The 19,186-nt window shown below is 45.6% G+C and overlaps 1 protein-coding gene across 1 annotated transcript in view; it reads left to right on the forward strand.

Moving 5' to 3' along the window:
• mmp28 (matrix metallopeptidase 28) overlaps positions 1 to 16,889 on the forward strand; it is a 37,756-nt gene extending 20,867 nt beyond the window's left edge. The window contains exons 4-8 of the mRNA XM_041873890.2: positions 8,620 to 8,841; positions 9,105 to 9,350; positions 15,023 to 15,172; positions 15,494 to 15,661; positions 15,891 to 16,889. Of these exons, the coding sequence (XP_041729824.1) occupies positions 8,620 to 8,841; positions 9,105 to 9,350; positions 15,023 to 15,172; positions 15,494 to 15,661; positions 15,891 to 16,288 (1,184 nt within the window). The 3' untranslated portion in view covers positions 16,289 to 16,889. The remainder of the gene's footprint in view (positions 1 to 8,619; positions 8,842 to 9,104; positions 9,351 to 15,022; positions 15,173 to 15,493; positions 15,662 to 15,890) is intronic.
• Positions 16,890 to 19,186: the final 2,297 nt, after the last annotated feature.

Consider the following 19,186-nt stretch of genomic DNA (forward strand, 5'->3'; position numbering starts at 1 on the left):
TCGCCAGCCCGGCCCGGCCTGTTCCTGCCACTCGCACCAAGCCTACGGTGCGCGTCTCCAGCCCGGCCCGGCCTGTTCCTGCTCCTCGCACCAAGCCTACGGTGCGCGTCGCCAGCCCGGCCCGGCCTGTTCCTGCCACTCGCACCAAGCCTACGGTGCGCGTCGCCAGCCCGGCCCGGCCTGTTCCTGCCACTCGCACCAAGCCTACGGTGCGCGTCGCCAGCCCGGCCCGGCCTGTTCCTGCCCTTCGCACCAAGCCTACGGTGTGCGTCGCCGGCCCGGCCTGTTCCTGCCCCTCGCACCAAGCCTACGGTGCGCGTCGCCAGCCCGGCCCGGCCTGTTCCTGCCACTCGCACCAAGCCTACGGTGCGCGTCGCCAGCCCGGCCCGGCCTGTTCCTGCCCTTCGCACCAAGCCTACGGTGCGCGTCGCCAGCCCGGCCCGGCCTGTTCCTGCCCTTCGCACCAAGCCTACGGTGTGCGTCGCCAGCCCGGCCCGGCCTGTTCCTGCCCCTCGCACCAAGCCTACGGTGCGCGTCGCCAGCCCGGCCCGGCCTGTTCCTGCCCTTCGCACCAAGCCTACGGTGTGCGTCGCCAGCCCGGCCCGGCCTGTTCCTGCTCCTCGCACCAAGCCTACGGTGTGCGTCGCCAGCCCGGCCCGGCCTGTTCCTGCCCTTCGCACCAAGCCTACGGTGTGCGTCGCCAGCCCGGCCCGGCCTGTTCCTGCTCCTCGCACCAAGCCTACGGTGTGCGTCGCCAGCCAGGCCCGGCCTGTTCCTGCCACTCGCACCAAGCCAGGGGTGCGCATCGTCAGCCCGGTCCGGCCCGTTCCTGCTCCACGCACCAAGCCAGGGGTGCGCATCGTCAGCCCGGTCCGGCCCGTTCCTGCTCCACGCACCAAGCCAGGGGTGCGAGTCGTCAGCCCGGTCCGGCCCGTTCCTGCTCCACTCACCAAGGCAGGGGTGCGAGTCGTCAGCCCGGTCCGGCCCGTTCCTGCTCCACGCACCAAGCCAGGGGTGCGCATCGTCAGCCCGGTCCGGCCCGTTGCTGCTCCACGCACCAAGCCAGGGGTGCGTATCGTCAGCCCGGTCCGGCCCGTTCCTGCTCCACGCACCAAGCCAGGGGTGCGCGTCGTCAGTCCGGTACAACCCGTGCCTGGGTCACCGGTGCCTGGTCAGGTACCGGTCAGCTGCTCCACACCGGAGCTTAAGCAATCCGCTCCTACGATGTCCAGTCCAGCGGGGCCAGACCGGACCAGGGGCGCTACGGGGGGATTATTGGAGGGTGGTGGGCGAGCCCGGAGCCGGAACCGCCTCCGAGGAGGAATGCCCACCCAGCCCTCCCCTGGTTTGTTTATGTTTAGGCGCGGTCGCAGTCCGCGCCTTTAGGGGGGGGTACTGTCACACCCTGGCTCTGGGACTCTATATGTTGAGCCAGGGTGTGTATATTCTATGTATTGTATTTCTGTGTTGGCCCGAGTGGTTCCCAATCAGAGGCAACGAGTGTCAGCTGTTGCTGGTTGTCTCTGATTGGGAGCCATATTTATACAGGCTGTTTTCCCACAATAGTTGTGGGATCTTGTTCCAGTTTGCCTGCAACGCTGCGCCTTGGTCTACTCCGTCTAACGATCGTGACACAAAACAAACATCAAATGCATCCAAAACATTTGTAGAGTCACAAGCTTGGTGTAGTCATTGCGTGCTATGAATATGGGACCAAATACTTTTTACTACTTTAATACACATTTGTTCCAATACTTTTGGTCCCCTAAAATGGGGGGACTATGTACAAAAAGTGCAGTAATTTCTGAACGATTCACCCGATATGGATGAAAATACCATCAAATTAGCTGACAGTCTACACTTTAACCTCACAGCCATTGTATAACTTCAAATCCAGTGCTGGAGTACAGAGACAAAACAATAAAAAATGTGTCACAGTCCCTGTACTTTTGGAACTCACTGTATGTGGTTTTGATGACATAAAACCGATAAATTACTTGGATCGAATTGTTTTCATTTGCCATTGTTGTTTCACAGAGGAAAACTGGTGCTACTACCGTGCCTCCCAGGAATAACAAGCAAATGTACTGTAGCTCTTATCCAGGAAGACTAGCTGTGTGAATCTGATGCATGTTCCCACTGATATTTACAGAGGCTACATTCCATCATCCTTGTTCAAGATAAGCAGTGCAGGTTGTGAATGCTCCGTGTTTGTGAGAGGTGTGTGCCTTTTGGAACCACAGCCCTGACTGACCACATGCTTTCTCTCTGGTTGAAGGTGTGAATGGATATCAAGTCTTTTACACATATATTACTGTGATTATTTGATATGACTGCACAGTATGATGATAACGTCCAATGGATGCTGCACTGGCTCAGTGCTGTGGCTCTCTACATTTTACATTTACATTTTACATTTTAGTCATTTAGCAGACGCTCTTATCCAGAGCGACTTACAGTTAGTGAATACATATTTTTTTTATACTGGCCCCCCGTGGGAATCGAACCCACAACCCTGGCGTTGCAAACGCCATGCTCTATCAACTGAGCTACATCCCTGCCGGCCATTCCCTCCCCTACCCTGGACGACGCTGGGCCAATTGTGCGCCGCCCATGAGTCTCCCGGTCGCGGCCGGCGGCGACAGAGCCTCTCTAGGAAGTCTCCCTCTGAGGGTATTGTCCCCTTACATCTCTCACACAGACCAGTGATAGGATAGAGACAAGTCTGTGTTTGCCTCTTCTACTAACAATAACCATCGCTATCAGATGATCTTGGTCACTTCCTAGAGAGATGGGGATTTCTCCCCCCCACCCTCCTCCCACCAACACTACTTTACAGGCCATAATTCTAATTACTTCCATAAGGGAAGTTAAGGAATGTCTTCAGTATCCAATTTCCTGCCGTCGTTGGTCTCCGGTGGGACCCTCTTACTCAGCGGAGGTCTATGAGGGCTAGAATCAAGGCAATGACTCAAGGCCACTGTGCAAATGCCAGTGTGGACGTAACTGCATTCATGTAAATGGTCTTTGATCTGCTCTTGATGAGTCCACCAATATCATTTGCCTCAGTACACTTAACTTTACCCTATATTTGTACTGTTTTACCATTGTTTAAGTTCAACTGTTTTTGCGATAGTCTGGTGGTGGGCAGTCTTATATTTTATCAACAACCTTCTCTTTGATTGATAAGACTTCGTAACCCATATCAACATAGGGTACTGAATGATAGTGTTTAAAAGGAGCTTTAAAATCTTCAGATTAGTAACCCACACATTTTATTATCAGATCACCACATTGGGAATGATGTTCATTCTTTTTTCTAATGTCAGAACCCTAAAGTTATCATAATATGAAAGATCAAAATCATTTAGAAAACTTGATTGAAAACCTAATTAAAAACATTAACCACCCTTGCCTTGATAAGCATGTTATGATCTCTCCCATTCGGGATATCCTTATGGATAGGGTGTTTGTCTTTGGGTCAGGCAACCAGGTTTTTCCTGCTGAATCTTGCCAGGTCTCACTCGACAGAGGTTTATCCTGGATAAATAAAGGCTATACGAAAAAACGATTCGATAAAAATCCCAGTTCACTTCTTCACCCGTTTGTCATATTACTTTGTGAGCAGTTTTATGAGGTTGAAATACATGGAGCAATTGGTGCATTCACCTTATAGCCAGTGGGATAACCACTTTACAATATGATCACCCCAGAGAACACTGCCACTCCAGCTGCTCTTTCTTCATCTGACTATGTTTTCTCTCATAGTCCGAGAGCATCTGGTCGTCGCGGTGGTGGCACAGGTCTACTCATTTCTCCTAAGTGGAGATTTTCTCTTTTGTCCCTCTCTCAGCTGTCCATCTCCTCATTTGAATTCCATGCTGTCACTGTCACTTTTCCACTCAAGCTTAACATTATTGTCATCTATCACCCACCAGGTGCCCTTGGAGTGTTCCTCAATGAGCTTGACACCTTGATAAGCTCATTTCCTGACGATGGCTCACCGCTCTTCGTACTTGGTGACTTCAACCTCTCGACGTCTGCCTTCGATTTATTTATTTCCAACTCTCTCCCCTCCTTTCCTCCTTTAAAAAAAAATATTTGTTGTACTTTTTACCCCTTTTTCTTCCCAATTTTGTGATATCCAATTGGTAGTTACAGTCTTGTCCCATCGCTGCAACTCCTGTACCGACTTGTTAGAGGCGAAGGTCGAGAGCCATGCGTCCTCCGAAACACGACCCTGCCAAGCCGCACTGCTTCTTGACACACTGCTCGCTGAACCCGGAAGCCAGCCGCACCAAGGTGTCAGAGGAAACCCCATACAACTGGCGACCGAAGTCAGCTTGCAGGCGCCCGGCCCGCCACACGGAGTCGCTAGAGCGCGATGGGGCAAGGAAATCCTGGCCGACCTAACCCGGACGACGCTGGGCCAATTGTGCTCCGCCTCATGGGTCCCCGGTCACGGCCGGCTGTGACACAGCCTGGGATTGAACCCGGGGATGCAGTGCCTTAGACCTCTGCACCACTCGGGAGGCCTCCTTGCCTCTTTTGACCTCACCCTTTCCCAATCCCCTCCAACTCACAAGGGAGGCAATACGTTTGACCTTTCTCCCGGGGAAGGCCTGCCCACTTAAAGACCTCTCCATCATGGTTGACAGCTCCACAGTGTCGCCCTCCCAGAGTGCAAAGACCCTGGCTGGAAAGGATTAAATGGAACAGTATCAAACATATGGAAACCACATGTTTGACTCCGTTCCATTTATACCATTCCAGCCATTATAATGTGCCCATCCTCCTATAGCTCCTCCACTGACACATGTATTTTCTCTCATTATATTATGGCTGCCACGAATGTGGTTCATCCTTATGTAATTTAGCTTGAGTCAGTGTGTAATAATTCCTTGCTGTGTATGTCACCATAGCGCGTATTTCAAGGATGCAGATTCAAAGAATGCGCCTGCTAGATTGCACTCTTCAAAACAATTTCAAATTCACCAAAGTCTTAGCTAGTTTTTAATTCATCAAGATGTCCTGATTACCAAGAATAGACCTGCCTCCGCAATACGTTTCTCTCTCGCTGTGTAGGCTGGCTATCGCATTTTCGCCATATGAGCCTAATGGGGAAGAGTGGGTGAGAAGCTGGCTATCTCGTCTAAGGGTAGATAAAAAAATATATAAACCTTGTCTCTATCTCTGTGTCCAGGATCGAGATGGCTCAAGTGTGCACTGCACCCACTACAACTCTGGCGTCTGGCGAGACCTCCCAGTCACATCTCTCCTCTGTGGCTGCTCTTTGACAGGACTAATCCCAATTGACACGCCTTTCGGCTCTGGTCAAAAGTAGTCCAGTCTCGTGCACAGCCACAGCACTATATGGGGAATGTGGTGGCTCTGGTCAAAAGTAGTAGCCTTGCAAGCCACCTGATCTCTCGAGTTTACATGAATGTTCGCTACATGTATATCTGCAGTGTTTCCCCTAGGCAGAGATATGAGGAGAAGGGAACGGTGTGATAGTGGGCGTTGCCAATGGTGCGGTTTCAGAGGTCCTCCTCTTGGCAGCAGAAACAAAATGTAGCAGTTTCTAAACTAATTTCCTACAATTCTACACATTTTGCCATGGGGCTGAGAGAACATTTTCAGTTTTAAAGCTAATGTCCTTCAATTATACACATTTTGCCATGGCTTATGCCTTGTTGTTATGCTATCTGAGTGACTCAAACATTATAACAAAATCAATGGGGCCCCATGACATGACATGGTAGTGGGCGTGGCCAATGGCACGGTTTTAGATGCCCTCTTGGCCGCAAAGACAAAATGTTGCTGTTTTAAAGCTAATTTTCTGCCATTCTACACATTTTGGCATGGGGCTGAGAGAAAAATTGCTGTTTCAAAGCTAATTAATTATACAGATTTTGCGACGTCTTATACCTTGTTTTTATGCTATCTGAGTGACTCAAACGTTATAACAAAATCAATTGGGGCAACATGCCATGACATTTTTGGAATTTTAGATTCTCCCTGACTGGCTAGATTTTATTTTGGTGATTGTTAGTTCTCAAAGATGATCTTACTTAAACATATATTGCTCCATTGTGTTTTCTTCATACTGGTTTTAGTCGTTTAAGTTTACCATCCCAATTTTATAAAACATTTGCGGCTACAATTTAGCAGCGGCGGTGCACCGCTTCTAAGTGCATATAGGGGAAATACTGAACATTCATGTAAGCTCACCAGATCAGTTGGCTTGTGAGGCTGCAAAAGTAGGGCACTTTATGGAGAATAGGGTGGCTTTGTTCAAAAGTAGTGCATTATGGAATAAGGTGGCTCTGGTTGAAAGTAGTGCACTAAATGGGCAATGTGGTGTCATATCATATGAGACAGAAGTCATCTCTGGCTGGGACAGCCAGGCTGTTACGGTTAAGGTCCAGCCTCCAGCTGGTTCCACTAAGCTCTGGGTAATGGTTGTTTCCTGCTAGGAAGTTTTCCTCTCATTGTTGTATGCTTTGCATGCTGTGTGTGGTTGTTTGCTTTAGTGATTTCTAGATTGTGTAATCTCATGTATACATGAGGCGATTTACAGTCTTGCAAAGAAGAAAAGCATGGAGCTTTACCCCCCAACAAATGGGTGATATTTGGTATTTGGGACATATGTACTGTGCATTTGGAAAGTATTCAGACCCTTTGACTTTTTCCACATTTTGTTATGTTACAGCCTTATTCTAAAATTGATTAAATAAAAAAATGTCCTCATCAATCTACACTCAATACCCCATAATGATAAAGCGAAAACAAAGACTCTTCCTGGAGCTGGCTGCCCGGCCAATCTGAGCAATCAGGGGAGAAGGGCCTTCGTCTGGGAGGTGACCAAGAACCTGATGGTCACTCTGACAGAGCTCCAGACTTCCTCTGTGGAGATGGCAGAACCTTCCAGATGGACAACCATCTCTGCAGCACTCCACCAATCAGGCCTTTATGGTAGAGTGGCCAGATGGAAGCCACTCCTCTGTAAAAGGCACATGACAGCCCGCTTGGAGTTTGCCAAAAGGCACCTAAAGACTCTCAGACCATGAGAAACAAGATCCTCTGGTCTCATGAAACCAAGATTGAACTCTTTGGCCTGAATGCCAAGCGTCACGTCTGGAGGAAACCTTGCACCATCCCTACAGTGAAGCATGGCGTAGCAGTGTGGTTGTGTACTCTGTTGTGTGTCCGTGTAAATAGCCAGTTTTTTTCCTTTTTTGTCTTTTGTTGTATATATTTCCCCTATCACACTTTTCATCCTTCTACTAAATATACTTTCCTGCAACCCGCATCACTCAATGTGGAATGGATTCTATTATTTACTTACCTTTTATCTAGAATCTCCAGTTGAAAAAATATATTTCTCTCAGAGTCTTTGCATAAATTCGTCCTCACCAGGGTCTTGACATGACTGCGGTTCGGCGTCGTTGGAAGCACAGAATCGTCTAGAATGTCATTGTATGCTGTAGCGTTAAGATTTCCCATAACTGGATCTAAGGGGCCTAGCCCGAACTATGAAAAACAGCCCCAGACCATTATTCCTCCTCCACCAAACTTTACAGTTGGCACTTTGCATTCGGGCTGGTAGCGTTCTCCTGGCATCCGCCAAACCCAGATTCGGCCGTCGGACTGCCAGCGTGATTCATCACTCCAGAGAGCGCACTTCTCCAGAGTCCAATGGCGGTGAGCGTTACACCACTCCAGCCGAAGCTTGGCATTGCACATGGTGATCTTAGGCTTGTGTGCGGCTGCTTGGCCATGGAAACCCATTTATTGAAGCTCCTGACGAACAGTTCTTGTGCTGAAATTGCTTCCAGAGGCAGTTTGGAACTTTACTACTATTGCCCATAGAAACACATTGAATAACACATTTATAGATGGCAAAAAAGACAGTCAAAAAATGTATCATAAAAATAAGGTTTTGAAGTGTATGTCCTATATCTAGGAGATATAAGAAATCATCTCAGGAAATATATATATATATTTTTTTGAACACATATTTAACCCCTTATTTGTTTTGCCACAAAACTACTTCCATACTTCCATTGTATGGGTTACCTTCAGACGAGACCCATGACACTTGTGGGGGTCGTAGAGCAAAACGGGGAACACCATCGTGTTTGTGAGAGTCTCCCCTTTCCATAGAGAGGTCATACTAGTTTGTAAGCCGTTGGGATGCTGCAGCCGTTTTCATGAGAAGACTGATTTTCCGGATGCCTCATGGTCTGACAAACATCGCTGTAGCTCGGCCACGGAAAGGCGACATAGGCTGATGCGGCAGATTGAGACGCAGCCCATGCAAAAAGCTTAAACTGGCTTAAACTGACAGATTTTGATGGGGATTTTTTTATTTTGTTACTTAGATTGACATGTGCGTCAATAGACTCTTAACGACATTGCAATGTATGTGATTTTACTGCAAATGTAGAAATACCAACACTGTAATATCACATCACATGAAACTTACTTGGTGGGAAAAGTATTTGATTTTATTATCCTGAGCAATGTGGTGGTGTGCCGTGCAGTCCTTTTTTTTGTTTCTCTGTACAGCCCGTTGGCATGTACCCATGGTTCTCTGTGTCATCTCTGCTCCTGCAGGTGAGAAGTGGTACAAGCGTCACCTGACCTACAGGATAGTGAACTGGCCTCGTCACCTTGCGCCGGGCCCTGTGCGGCTGGCGGTGCGTGCCGCCTTTCAGCTGTGGAGCAACGTGTCAGGCCTGGCCTTCCAGGAGGTCCCAGAGGGCCCCACGGACATCCGCCTGGCCTTCTACGAGGGCGAGCACAACGACGGGGCCAGCAACGCCTTTGATGGCCCAGGTCAGGACCCAGCACCTCATTTTCACCCTACTGGATCTTACTATGGGGCCTGGAGTTTTTTTCCTGACCATGTAACCTGACCTTGGGCCGTAATTGGTATTCATAGCTAGTTTTCAGGTCACATGGTCCATAACTCCTGGCCCTACTATTCTTTTAAAGTAAAGAAAGAGCTTAATCACCCAAATCTGGGCACCAGAGAGGGGCCATTGGAGTTCCTGTCCTGTCCAAACCTCTCACACTCCCTCTCCTCTCCTGTCCTATAGGGGGAGCTCTAGCACATGCCTTCTTCCCTTGCCGGGGGGAGGCCCACTTCGACATGGCAGAGAGGTGGACGCTGTACGGACACAAGGGCCACAACCTGTTCATGGTGACAGCCCACGAGATAGGCCACACGCTGGGGCTGGAGCACTCACCGGTGCGCCACGCCCTCATGTCCCCCTACTACAGGAAGCTAGGCCGCGCCCTGGTCCTCAGCTGGGATGACATCGCTGCAGTGCAGCAGCTCTATGGTAAATGATTTACGATGTCTTCCATTCAGGTTAAAACCAATGATGTCATATACTGTATACACTACAAGGCATGTCTGTGAATGAAACCATCTGTCTGTATGTAAGGTTAAATGGGGCGTCGACAATGAATCAAGATACAGCCATCTCAGTCAGATTTATAAGAAAAAGTGATTTAATAGAAAGTAAAATCCCTTTTTGTTGAAAGGAATTGCATCGTTAAATGAGCGGAACTGTCCAAATGCCTCCACTGGTGAGTAGAGGAGAGCCTTGAGGCCCACAGCTGCTGCTGTTGTTGCTGCTGGGGACAGTTCAACTAGAGAGCAGCAGAGGTAGTGTGACTGAACTCAAACATAACATACTTCCCCTGCCCCCCCCCCCACACACACACACACACAAACACCACTTGCAGACCTCTGTGATTTAGTGAGTTAGCCTTCATAACGAGAGAGAGGGAGACAGACAGACTGACATCACTCATTTACTGAACAAGAATATAAACGCAACATGTAAAGTGTTGGTCTCATGTTTCATTCGCAGAAATAAAAGATTACAGAAATGTTTCATATGCACAAAAATAGCATTTCTCCTTTGCCAAGATAATCCATCCACCTGACAGGTGTGGCATGATCATTACACAGGTGCACCTTGTGCTGGGGACAATAAAAGGCCACTCTAAAATGTGCAGTTTTGTCACATAACACAATGCCACAGACTTCTCAAGTTTTGAGGGAGCGTGCAATTGGCATGCTGACTGCAGGAATGTCCACCAGAGCTGTTGCCAAAGAATTTAATGGTAATTTATCTAGCATCCTTTTAGAGAATTTGGCAGTACATCCAACCGGCCTCACAACTGCAGACCAGAATGTCAACATTGTGAACAGAGTGCCCTATGGTGGCAGTGGGGTTATGGTATGGGCAGGCATAAGCTACAGACAACAAACACAATTGCATTTTATCGATGGCAATTTGATTGCACAAAAATACCGTGACTAGATCCTGAGGCCTATTTTTTTTAAAGGTATCTGTGACCAACAGATGCATATCTGTATTCCCAGTCATGTGAAATCCATAGAATTTATTTCAACTGACTGATTTCCTTATATGAACTGCACTCAGTAAAATCAAATTGAAATTGTTGCATGTTGCGTCTATATTTTTGTTCATTATACAGTGTATCTCTGGCTTCTCTATGGCCTCTGCATGATGAATCGTCAACGCTCCGGGTGGGGACAGACCACCCATCTCAGTATGGAGCGCAGTTCACAATGCATGTAGACCTAACATCTCATCATGGTAAATTTTTTTATTGTGACAGGTGGGCCTACATTTTCTGCAGAATAGTCTAAGCTACAGTAATATAAAGACCGAATGCGCGTCTAATTTACCCATCTCCATCTGGCTTTCGGGGGTCACCTTGTTTTTTAATTGTAAAGATGTATTTATTTATTTATTGCAGCCGCAGAGTTTTAAAACAGCCTATCACTCGAATGTCGTTGCTTTAAATTGGAGCACACGCGAGCACTCTTGCAGTCTTTTCTCTCCTCCATGAACTCCATTCAAATTGCATCCAAAATACTGTAGATAATCCTGTTCTAGATTGATATATAGCCCTATATACAGTGCCTTCGGAAAGTATTCAGACCCCTTCCCTTTTTCCACATTTTGTTACGTTACAGTCTTATTCTAAAATTGATTAAATAGTTTTTTCCCCTCATCAGTCTACACACAATACCCTGTACTGACCAAGCAAAAACAGCAGTTATGTATTCACACCCACAACCATTCAATCCTCATGAAGAGAAATGAAAGCCTTCTGCATCTAATTCTTGTCCTATATTATTCAAGGATGTCATTCGAATGATGAAGATAAGGACAACAAAACGTATTTCATTTAACTGTTGAAAGCGAGAAAGGGATGAAGCGACAATGGAGAGAGAAAGAGGAGGTAGGCTAATAACATTAGGGGAAATATTATGAAAGGTATGCCTATATATGCGTCAGCTTACTAATTATACAAAAAGGCCCTATTATATTTCAACATTAAAATCGAATTCGCTAGCCTATAATTGTACATTTGTAGGCCGCATGTGCTGCACCAGTATCGCGTGTTTTCTCCCTGCTTTATCATGGTTTGAACGATGTGCTTAATTCCAGTCGATATAATACAGTATAATACAATACAGTACAGTAATACAGTTCACACTCAAAAAGATTAGCCTACTGGAGCTTGTTTCATTTATTTACCCAAGAGAGCATATAACTAGCTACATCTATGGGCTTTTATGTTGTGCATAATGTGCAGTAGCCTATATCATATATATATATTGTATAACAATCATTTGGGCTTGGGCTCATTAAATGTCTTTAATGTAGGACTCATAAAATGTATTTAATATATGGCTCATCAGGCTCAGGTAGCATCAGGCTTGAATTTCCGATCAAAGCTCTAATCAAATCCAGACATACTGTAGGCCTATTTATATGCTTTATAATGCTTTTGAATGACACTTCTGGTTTTAGCCGGGAAATACCGGGTTACCCAGGAGAAAAGTGATTTATTCTCGGGATGGAACATTTGTAAAATACCGGGAAAATATTCAACCCTAGTCTGCATGCATAGCCTACATGTTTTTATGTAGAACAAATGGAGTAGCTGTTTGCAGTGGAGGTTTTTGCTCCCTCCTGGCATGTGTAAGACAGGTTTCCACAGGTTGCTGCTGCTGTTGTATGATGAGTCCCATCCATCCTCCTGCAGGCATTTATCCAGGAATGTCTCCGTGACTATGGAGCAGTCCTACCTGGATCCAACAAAAGGCATGCCAATTCTAGATGCCTTTCTCTGTTTGATTTCATTGAGATGAAAAGACATACAGTTTTGTACATTCTAGTCCTTTTTAGTTCAAAAACATTTGGCATATTTCATATATTGATACAGATCTGCTCCCCTTTATATCAAGTCTCTAAGCATTACCACTGCTGATTGTGGTATTGGGTTCCTCATACAGAACAATGGGATGAAAACATTAGACACTTTATCTTCTGAGATATTAAGGTATGCAGTGCCCTGCGGGCAGAATGTATGTGTGTTAGCACCATGTGATGATGGGAACCAGATGTCTGTCTGACCTGAATACCTTCACAGCACCACTGTACTGTATCTGACCTCCAACAACCTTCCGACATATTTCTAACCATTCTGGTCTGGGTGTACGGCCATGGCATCTGCTTTACATTTACATTTTAGTCATTTAGCAGACGCTCTTATCCAGAGCGACTTACAGTTAGTGAGTGCATACATTATATTTTATTTTTCATACTGGCCCCCCGTGGGAATCGAACCCACAACCCTGGCGTTACAAACGCCATGCTCTACCAACTGAGCTACATCCCTGCCAGCCATTCCCTCCCCTACCCTGGACGACGCTGGGCCAATTGTGCGCCGCCCCATGGGTCCCCATACACTGCCGATTTTGCAGGCCTTCCCACCCACAAAGCATGTAGAGGTCTGCAACCTTCACCATAGGTACACTTCAACTGCGAGAGACGGAATCCAAAACAAAAATCCAGTTTTAGAAACCTTCTTTTTTCGTAGGAACATCACAAATGGCACCCTATTCCCTATGTAGTGTATTACTTTTGCCCAGGGCCTATAGGGACTTGCATAGGGCTCTGGTCAAAAGTAGTGCACTATATAGGGAATAGGGTGCCATTTGGGACGGAACCTTCGTTTTAGTGATAATGTCATGTCACAGTGTATGAGATTTTGCAGTAGACTTGGCCACACGAGTCTGTAATCTAGTAATTGTTATATATTTTAAATAGTCTGTGTAGAGACTTACCCAAGTATACAGTATGTTTAGATTACACACAGTAGCACCGTTCTCAGCAAAGCATCTCTGTTTTATTCTTCCTGCCAGATTTTCCTCCTCTCCTCGGGGATGCTGATATCATCACTGCGAAGACAAATGTTTGCTCAGCCTGTTGCAAACAAAATGGGGGTGTGACGTCCAGAGCCTTATCATAGGACGCTGCTTTGTGTTTCGTTTTACATCCTTTTGCAGTAGTGTCTTTCTTCATTCTTTTCAATGAGAATGACATTCTCTACGTTTACCAGTAAACGACCAGAATTTTGGTATCTTTCAAAGATTTAATGTAATCTATCACAAGACATCTAGTGGCCCTTTTGGGTACTTCAGATTATCACAGGTGTCTGTAATTATCTCTGGCCCACTCTGGTCTTATCACATTTAAAATATACTAAATAATTACGATTTTAAAATACAAAATAGAATGCAAAGCTGTAAAACATTATCCTAAATATAAACCATCAACTTAGTGAATACCATTGGTGTTTAATATGAGGGTTTCAGCATGAAATATCCTTAGTAAAATAAATAAAAGTGTGTAAAACATTTTTCTATGTTAATATGTATTTGTTGTCAATGTTTTGGTGTCAAACTGGTGGCAGTTGTGAAAAAAGTCAATAGTTGGAAGAGTTGCAGAGGTAATTTAAAATAATACCATTGTTGATTAGAGGCTATTTTCTCTCGAACCATATGGTCTATCTACTAGAAACTCATGGACAATATGGACACAGATATAACAAATGAAGACTATATTTGAATACATGTTTTTTTTGTTATTCAAGTATACATTACTAAAGTTATGATAGATTTCCATAGATTTTCTGTTCATGACCAAAATGACTGAAGATTCCAGTAACTTTGCAACCGTTTGTCCAGTACACAGCAACTCAACAGATTACCGAGAAGGCCAGATTTACTGTTTATATCATTGACTATTTGAGAACATTGTTCTCTGTTTGTTTCCACTTGAGAGGGTTGTTTGTTCCCATGATGTCCAATTTGAGGAAATATTGTCATTGTTTTTGGTTTGGATATCTCATGTTTTTTTAAGGGAAAAAATTACCTTGCCATGCAGACTTCCTCTATCAAGTATCAACCAACATTTGTCCCATTGGAGCAGTAAATTAATCTGTAAGCCAATATTTGTCCTAACATCAGCTTTTATTCACATGGTAGTTCATCATAATCAGTGGCCATTCACCTGATATATAGATTGTGGAAGTAACACTTGTAAGAGTTTAGTTAAGATGGCTGACAAAACATTATCTTGGAGGACGCAATGGAATGCTTATCACTTATCACCCCATCACTTAAAACACTCTAACTTGTGTCTGTATCCGATCTACTCTCCCATTCCATATGTTCTCATTTTCTTATCCTGACTGATCCCGGATCTGTATGCGCTTCAGCAAACCCAATTTTTTGTTGTTATGGGATAACGGTTACAATATTTAAATTAAAATACTTTCATATTCCGTTCATATCACATGTTCCATTCATTATGTCACACATATATTTAATTTTTGTACCTGTGGGCTGCCACTCTGAAGAAGAAAATAAAACATTAAAAAAAGGTACATAACTACAAAGTATTGATCATATTACAGAGTTTAAGTAATAATACATTCAGTATGTACAGGAAAATAAAATAAAAAATAAGTGGGCCTCCACCCCCAACCTCCCATTCCCCCAACCAGCCAACATATCCCCACCCAGCCCCCCCTTCTGACTACTGTTGTCATTCCAACCCTTCCGTTGGTCAGATGACCAGGCTACTGATGGTCTCCCTCTCTCTGTCCTCCCCAGGAAAGCCTCTGGGAGGTCGGCCTATGAGGTTAACAGGCCAGGCATTCAGCTCAGCCCTGCAGGAGTGGGAGGAGGCTGAGGTGCCCGAGGGACATCCTGAAATGGCCCAGCCCCTCTACTGCCAGGGGGTCTTTGATGCCATCACTATGGGTAGGGCACGACTGTACTCACAATCATTTGAAATCCCCCTAAACACAAATAAGTTATTCATTGGGATATTATTAACTGGGTGGTTCGAGCCCTGAATGCTGATTGGCTGACAACATTTATTTGTACTGCTCTAATTACGTTGGTAACTAGTTTATAATAGCAATAAGGCCTGAGGGGGTGTGGTATATGGCCAATATACCACGGCTAAGAGCTGTATCCAGGCACTCTGTGTTGCGTCATGCATAAGAACAGCCCTTAGCCGTGGTATGTTGGCCATATACCACACCCCCTCAGGCCTTATGTCTGTCTTTGTGTGTTCAGACCAGAACCACACAGTCCTGGTGTTCCGGGGCAGTGTGTACTGGATGGTGTCAGCTCAGGGGAACGTGAGCGCGCCTCTCTCTCTCCAGCAGCGCTGGCGCCACCTCCCACTGGCCATCGAGGCAGCGGCCTTCTCCCCACTGGACAGCAAGTGGTACTTCTTCAAAGGTCAAGTAAAGTAATCTCCTTAAATTCACTTTAGTCAGTGAATGATCGTGTGAAGTGGCCTGGTCCCAGATTGATGTGCTTTAGCAAACGCCCCTGACTATGGTTGCATGACAATAACAAATAACACGGCAGAGGACTTGGCTAAAGCATAAACAGGCTAAAGTGCCTCAGTGAGTAAGTAGTGTTGTTGATTGCGCTGAATTCTCTCTCGCTACCCCTCCCTCTGCAGGTAAGCGTATATGGCGTTACTCGGACAGTGCCCTGGACCCTGGCTTCCCCAGGAGGAGCAGCCAAGCCGGCCTCCCCTGCCACCCAGACTGTGCCTTCTACTACGCCCCCCTGGGACACATGGTCCTCTTTAAGGGCTCCCGCTACTACGTGCTCAACCTGCACACGCTGAGGTCCGAGCCCTATTACCCCCGCCGGCTGGCCGACTGGACCGGGGTGCCCCAGGGAACCAACGGTGCACTGACCCGTCCCGACGGGCGCCTCTATCTCTTCAGGGAGCAGCAGTACTGGAGGTTTGACCCGGTGAAGGTGCACATGACCAGAAAGGGCCAGTGGGCTCAGGACCTGGAATGGATAGGCTGCAGGAGCAGGACTCACCAGGGCAATGACATCCTGTGACAAACAGGGGGAGCTACAGGTCTCATATCAAAGTTGATGAGCCAAAAGCCTGAAACGTTAGCCTGGGTACAAGTCTGTTTCTGCTAATATTCCAGTTCTTGTACTCTGTATCATATGCCAAACAGTTTAGCATGACAAGGAGTGGAAACAGACTTGCACCCAGTCTACCAAAACATATAAAAGGCCATTATGTCTGTGCAATCTAAATATGGAAGACTTTGTTGTAGCCAGCCGCGGTCGTTGGCCTGAGACTCACTGTCATCAGTGCCATTGAACTGGACTTTCTTTAGTAAGACTCATGACACAATAAAACGGACACTAGTCATGAACATTGTTGAGCTCATTAAGCCTGGGCCGGGCCAGGCACGTTGTAGAGCACTGTCGACAATTCACCTTTTAAAGACAATGTTTCCGACATTCGTGAAGATCGCATTCACGGTAAACGCTGCAGATATCGTCTCTATAAGAAATTACCTTTAAAGTCAAGCGCTCTACGATGTGCCTTGGATTGAATCCCTGCCCTGGTGACAAATACAGTGCATTCGGAAAGTATTCAGACACTGACTTTTTCCACATTTTGTTACGTTACAGCCTTATTCTAAAATTGATTAAATTGTTTTTTCCCCTCATCAATCTACACACAATACCCCATAATGACAAAGAAAAAACAGGTTTAAAAAAAACAGAAATATGACATTTTCATAAGTATTCAGACCCTTTACTCAGTACTTTGTTGAAGCACCTTTGGCAGCGATTACAGCATTGAGTCTTCTTGGGTATGACACTACAAGCTTGGCACACCTGTATTTATGGAGTTTCTCCCATTCTTCTCTGCAGATCCTCTCAAGCTCTGTCAGGTTGGATGGGGAGCGTCGCTGCACAGCTATTTTCAGGTCTCTCCAGAGATGTTTGTCCGGGCTCTGGCTGGGCCACTCAAGGACATTCAGAGACTTGTCCCGAAGCCACTCCTGCGTTGTCTTGGCTGTGTGCTTAGGGTCGTTATCCTGTTGGAAGGTGAAACGTCACTCTGGAGCAGGTGTTCATCAAGGATCTCTCTGTACATTGCTCCGTTCTGCTTACCCTTGATCTTGACTAGTCTCCCAGTCCCTGCCGCTGAAAAACATCCCCACAGCATGATGGTGCCACCACCATGCTTCACCGTAGGGATAGTGCCAGGATTCCTCCAGACGTGACACTTGGCATTCAGGCCAAAGAGTTCAATCTTGGTTTCATCAGACCAGAGTATCTTGTTTCTCATGGTCTGAGAGTCCTTTAGGTGCCTTTTGGCAAACTCCAAGCGGGCTGTCATGTGCCTTTTTACTGAGGAGTGGCTTCCGTCTGGCCACTCTACCATAAAGGCCTGATTGGTGGAGCGCTGCAGAGATGGCTGTCCTTCTGGAAGGTTCTGCCATCTCCACAGAGGAGCTCTGTCAGAGTGACCATCAGGTTCTTGGTCACCTCCCTGACCAAGGCCCTTCTCCCCGATTTTTCTGTTTTGGCCGGGGGGCCAGCTCTAGGAAGAGTCTTGGTGGTTCCAAACTTCTTCATTTAAGAATGATGGAGGCCACTGTGTTCTTGGGGACCTTCAATGCTGAAGACAATTTTTGGTACCCTTCCCCAGATCTGTGCCTCGACACAATCCTGTCTCTGAGCTCTATGGACAATTCCTTCGATCTCCTGGCTTGGTTTTTGCTCTGACATGCACTGTCAACTGTGGGACCTTATATAGACAGGTGTGTGACTTTCCAAATCATGTCCAATCAATTGAATTTACCACAGGTGGACTCCAATGAAGTTTTAGAAACATCTCAAGGATGATCAATCGAAACAGGATGCACCTGAGCTCAATTTCGAGTCTCATAGCAAAGGGTCTGAATACTTATGTAAATAAGGTATTTCTGTTTTTATTCCTAACAAATTTGCTAACATTTCTAAAAACCTGTTTTCGCTTTGTCATTATGGGGTATTGTGTATAGATTGATAAGGATTTCTATTTATTTAATCAATTTTAGAATAAGGCTGTAACGTAACAAAATGTGGAAAAAGTCAAGGGGTCTGAATACTTTCCGAATGCACTGTACGTAGTGGTAAATCAAAAACTCCATGGAAAATGCTTTTGAATATTATACACGCTTAAGCTTTGTCTTCTTAAAGATTTCTTAAGAATGTTTATGCTTTGGTATTACACTTGTACATGTCAGATATTCAACTAAAACAACAATGTGTAATTCACTTTTTTGAGATAGTAAAAATGATTTATTTGTATAGAATCGTGTGTGAGATACAGATATAACTTCTATGGGACACTGCCCCCTTCCAGTGGTTAAATTATTGATCATCCTTGAGATGTTTCTTCAACTTCATTGGAGTCCACCTGTGGTAAAATCAATTGATTGGACATGATTTGGAAAGTCACACACCTGTCTATATAAGGTCCCACAGTTGACAGTGCATGTAGAGTAATGTATAAGACTACTGAAACTGACCTAATCTAAATGTATCGTTAGCCGTCAGGGTTGCTGATACTAAACCAAGAATACTCCTAGTTTAGTTCTCCAATAAATATACACTACCGTTCAAAAGTTTGGGGTCACTTAGACATTTCCTTGTTTTCCATGAAAACATACATGAAATGAGTTTGAATAGGAAATATAGCAAAATGAATAGGAAATGTAGTCATTGACAAGGTTAGAAATAATGATTTTTAATTGAAATAATAATTGTGTCCTTCAAACTTTGCTTTCGTCAAATAATCCTCCATTTGCAGCAATTACAGCCTTGCAGACCTTTGGCATTCTGGTTGTTAATTTGTTGAGGTAATCTGAAGAGATTTTACCCCATGCTTCCTGAAGCACCTCCCACAAGTTGTATTGGCTTGATGGGCACTTCTTACGTACC

Source organism: Coregonus clupeaformis, chromosome 5, assembly GCF_020615455.1.
Source record: "Coregonus clupeaformis isolate EN_2021a chromosome 5, ASM2061545v1, whole genome shotgun sequence".
Taxonomy (NCBI): Eukaryota; Metazoa; Chordata; class Actinopteri; order Salmoniformes; family Salmonidae; genus Coregonus; species Coregonus clupeaformis.